The sequence below is a fragment of the Panicum virgatum genome, chromosome 2K, assembly GCF_016808335.1.
Source record: "Panicum virgatum strain AP13 chromosome 2K, P.virgatum_v5, whole genome shotgun sequence".
In the NCBI taxonomy this organism is placed as follows: Eukaryota; Viridiplantae; Streptophyta; class Magnoliopsida; order Poales; family Poaceae; genus Panicum; species Panicum virgatum.
Genome location: NC_053137.1, coordinates 8,722,561 through 8,726,960, shown reverse-complemented (window position 1 = coordinate 8,726,960; position 4,400 = coordinate 8,722,561). Strand labels below are relative to the sequence as shown.

At 44.3% G+C, this 4,400-nt stretch overlaps 1 protein-coding gene across 1 annotated transcript; it reads right to left on the bottom strand.

Moving 5' to 3' along the window:
- Positions 1 to 502: 502 nt before the first annotated feature.
- Positions 503 to 3,907, bottom strand: LOC120665094 (vesicle-associated membrane protein 721-like). Its single transcript, XM_039944526.1, has 5 exons — positions 3,510 to 3,907; positions 1,889 to 2,030; positions 1,674 to 1,794; positions 1,518 to 1,580; positions 503 to 860 (listed from the first exon to the last, which is right to left on the bottom strand). Exons 1-5 carry the CDS (start codon positions 3,697 to 3,699, stop codon positions 717 to 719), a joined length of 660 nt encoding a protein of 219 aa, XP_039800460.1. The 5' UTR covers positions 3,700 to 3,907; the 3' UTR covers positions 503 to 716.
- Positions 3,908 to 4,400: the final 493 nt, after the last annotated feature.

Below are 4,400 nucleotides of genomic sequence, written 5' to 3'. Positions count from 1 at the left end.
ATGGGGAGGCGGCGTCATAGGGGTGGCGCTGCAGCGAGGGGAGGCGACGTTGTGGGGGAGGTGAGTCGCGAGGGAGAGGGACGCCGCCTCTCGCCAGCCCCCCTTAGCCGACATCACCGGAGCCTGCCACTTATCCCCCGCGGGGGCCGCCCGGGCTAGGAACGGAAGAGAAGCGGAGATTCCGAGCGGGCGGGTAGGCTAAGGCTCGGTGAAAAAAATCACCAGAATTGGCAGAATCGTTTCGGAACACCAAATTTTGTCGGTCTACTTCGTCTGTTTTGGTCCGCCGCTATACCGAGGGCCTGACATGTGGGATCGCCTGCCTATGAGATGTACAGGATAATTTTATTGGTCTATGCTAATTTCAATTGTTTAGATTTTTTATAGTATAGATTAAATATTAATGGGCCAAGCCCATTATATCTAACACGAATTACGTCCAATCGGATATCACAGATGAAAATGAACGTTACTTTCTTTGTACGGTTGGACAGCGAAGATCTGGAGAGCAAACGTAGTAACTCCTACTTTTATAGCGTAACGGGCCAGGGTAGCATACAAACTATATATGCACAATAGTAGCATTCAAAATTACACGACACTCAACCCCGTCATGAACACAAACAGAGCAAACATCAGGAACCCTCTGTGATCACCAAGAATAATCAGCGACTCAACCACTAACAGAGCAAAGCTCCCCATCTCATCATCACTAATCAGCACTTGAAGCCGTGGCATACCGACAGGATGATGATAAGGATGAGCGCAATGATAATGCCCAGGACGATCAGCTTGATCTTCATGTTCTGCAGCCACATCTTTCGCCGCACCTGGGTGCCCTGCTGCCTGAAATCTTGTGCCTGCAGGCAGCGTGTTTGGGTTCTCATAAGAAACAGGTACAGGTATGCAATAGAACCACAAATATCTTCAAACAAGCAGTCAGTGCAACTTATGCCAGTAGATCAGGCAACCTAGTGATTTTGGAGAGTTACTAACATAACAGCAACCATATCATTGTCAATCATTATGTAGATAAGTTTAAGTCCATTACACAATTTAACCAGATATAAACATAAAAAGAACAGCATGCTAGTCATCTAACGGAATACTGTATCATGGGTAAACTACATGATTTCCTGGTCCTTTAGACAGTCATGTGTCATATGAATCCTTCACCTTAAAAGTAGCAGAGCTAGTCAGCATTTTTACAACATGATGTTTCAATCAATTAATTTAACTCTGTTACAGCAATCACAATGTTCTAACTCCAACTAATAAAGAAACACCTATTCTAGTGCATACACATAACAATTCCAACATTAAGCGCAAGTATCCAGGCCATACACATGTCTCGTTCTCATGGGAAAGACTTAACTTCTATATGAAATTTTTCATCGACATAACAATACTTATAAGCTTTGTAGATAAAAAGATTGATGATTACCGTATTGGACATACACAATAGCTACATGCAGAACTAATTGCGCTAATGATGACATTATAAAGGAATCTATTACCTGAGAACGCAGATTTTCAGTCTTGTCAACAAGCAGCTCAATCTTCTCCCCACGGTCCAGAACCTGAATATCAAAATTGCGATACAGAATCAGGGAGAATATTTAAGTCCAGTATAATACAGATATGGTATCTTTTTGGGTGAGTTAATACAATACCTTCTCAATATTCTCCATCATAACTCCTTTGACTTCTGAGACTTGGGCTTTCACCTTGGCAAGCTTGCTGACCTCCTCTGGGTGGTCCACACAGTACTGCATGTGCTCCTTAAGTTTTGATCTTTAAATGGTACAGACAAATAGATTAGTTACCAACGGAGTGGCATAAATGAGATGATTGATCAAATATATCAGATAAAAGACAAGAAAAATACCCAAACTCCCTGTTCAAGCTGTTTGCTGCTGCAGTAGCTGCTTTTCCACCACCATATTTTTTCGTGAAGTCTTCCTTAACTCTGTCCAGGAAACCTATGGGGATTTGTCGGCCAACTGACTCAACAGCAACCACACAGTACGCTGTAGAAAAGCAAAAAAATATTTATCATTAACAATGTTGTACAACTATTGGCTATGATAGATTAAAAAAACAAAGCACAAATACATTGATCAACGCTTCATGTTAACCTATGACAAAACTTCACGATGAAGAGATAAGAAAATCTAAATGCAGTGATATCTGCTTCAGTTTAACTGAAGCGGATTTTGAGAAAACGGAAATAAGAGAACTTTCATATTTGGACACCCAATTAGATGCTGTCAAATATATGCAGAAACATATCCCCAAGTTTTCCATTTGGTCAGCCACTATAAAGATTAACAACTAGTAACACACAGGTCAGTTACATTACAGACTCTCTATTATATACTATGTAGTGTTACTTGCAGCAAACTTCTCTTGCATAATATTTTTTTCTCTCGAATAGGCAGGAGAGCTGTGTATCAATATGTTAAGAAGAAAATAAAGGGGGTAAGAACCCTTACAGCACGGGCGTGCGCAACAAAACAAACAGATGACCTGGAATTACAACAAGACGACCACGACCAACAAACTCTTACTCTGGCACCGCGGCAGAGAGATAAGAGATACCTCTAGCCCCGGCCATCTTCACTTGCAAAATAACTTGGAATAATTGTTATACAGCAACCTGCAATCTATTTAAATGGGGACAGGGACCTAAGTCATATCAGGCACTAAGAACTTGCTACTACAGCATTTATCATCTAAGAGGGTGAAAGTCACTTATATTGACCAAATTACCTTGATCTTTAAATGTATGGCGATTATGACAAGCAAGTTAAAAAATTAACCAATTAGCTTGCCCTAAACATCATACATTTAAGAACTGAGGGACTACCAAATAAAAATACAATCTAGCTAAATAACAACTAACGCCAACAGAAACGGAAAAGTGAAAGCATCTTCCAGTGACCACAAACGCGACCAACATAGAACGTTTCATTTCATCTGATAAACATGTCAGTGCCTTTATCCCCCACGGAAGGCATGACGAAACACATGAGGTTGCAATTGACTGATTGAGTATTTTGCAGAACCCGGAAAGATGGAAACCCTCCCATATGTGACAACGTTCGCTACGATCAAGGACGAGCCAGACCTCGACGATATCCAAAACACACCATCACGCAACCCGGGTGGGGACGGGGTCTAAAATAGCCATTTACAGCAACTCCCGAATCTCCCAAAAACACATCACAACTCAAACTGGAGTCCAAACTACTCCTCCGCTTGCTAAGCGTAAGGAACAACCCCGCGTGCCACAGATTAGCCTCGAAGCAACCGTCAAATCTAATCTACCAAACAAACTACTGGAGACGGCCTAACCTGATCCCACCGAGCGGATCAAGCGAACCCCTGCGAGATCTACGCACGGAAAACCCCGAATCGAGCCGGGGGCGGGCGGGCGGAGCAGATCCAGGCGGAATAGAGTGGATCCGAGCGACGGGGGAGAGGGAGAGGGAGCGGAAGCAACTCACTGAATCCGTCCTCGACGAGGTAGTTGAAGGTGTGGCCGTCGCAGTTGTATGTGAACTTGTTGTTGCTGGCGGGGAGCTTCTGCAGGCACTGGGCGGCGATGGTGGTGAAGTTGCCGGTGAACTCGGTGTACTCGGCCAGCACCACCGTGCCCCGCGCCACGAACGCGTAGATCAGCTGCTGCTGCCCCATCGCTTCGTCTCCGCTCCGCTGCTCCTTCGCCCCCTAGGATCAGCCCCCACGCTCCTCCGCTGCCGCCGGTGTAGAGCTCGCCGGAAGTGGGTGGATGAGGGGGGCAAGGAGCTTGGGTAGTGCCCGTGGAAAGGAAGGAAAAGGGAAGGAAGAAATCGAATTCAGGGTGGGGATGCAGATGTTTTGCGAACTGGTCCTCGGAGGGAAGTGATATTATGGGTTGACGCCATGAAAATACTTTCATAAAAAGACGAATACATGCACGAAGTACTAAACGAATTTTATTTGCGAAACTTTTTTACAGATGAGTGTAACTTTTCGAGACGAACCTAATGAGTCAAGTTCTATCATGATTGACTACAGTGATGCTACAGTAACCACGCCTGTTCATTTCCTAATCGTACGTTCGAATGCCTCATTAGCTACAGTACTGCTACCGTATCATAGTTGTGGAGCTGATTTCGTAATTAAACTTTATTTAGTACCCCTAATTAGTTGTCAAAGTACCGAAAAGTTTTCATGAAAAAATTTTCAGGAGCCATCCAAACACGGCCTATGTATAAACCATTGGTTTGACCCGTTTTGTGATTTTCTCGTGCTCATCCGTTCGTCGATTTTCTGCCACGGGGGTGTGAATATAGGGGGACGTCTATTTGACACGCGCGGGTGGCCAGATTGCATCGCACAAGCCACCCGCTGCT

Coding starts and splice junctions, on each gene's coding strand:
- LOC120665094 (XM_039944526.1), bottom strand. CDS start 3,699: ATGGGGCAGCAGCAGCTGATCTACGCGTTCGTGGCGCGGGGCACGGTG. Junction 2,031..3,509: donor CCTCGTCGAGGACGGATTCA/GTGAGTTGCTTC, acceptor GCTTTTCTACAG/CGTACTGTGTGGTTGCTGTT. Junction 861..1,517: donor CTGAAAATCTGCGTTCTCAG/GTAATAGATTCC, acceptor CGCTGCCTGCAG/GCACAAGATTTCAGGCAGCA.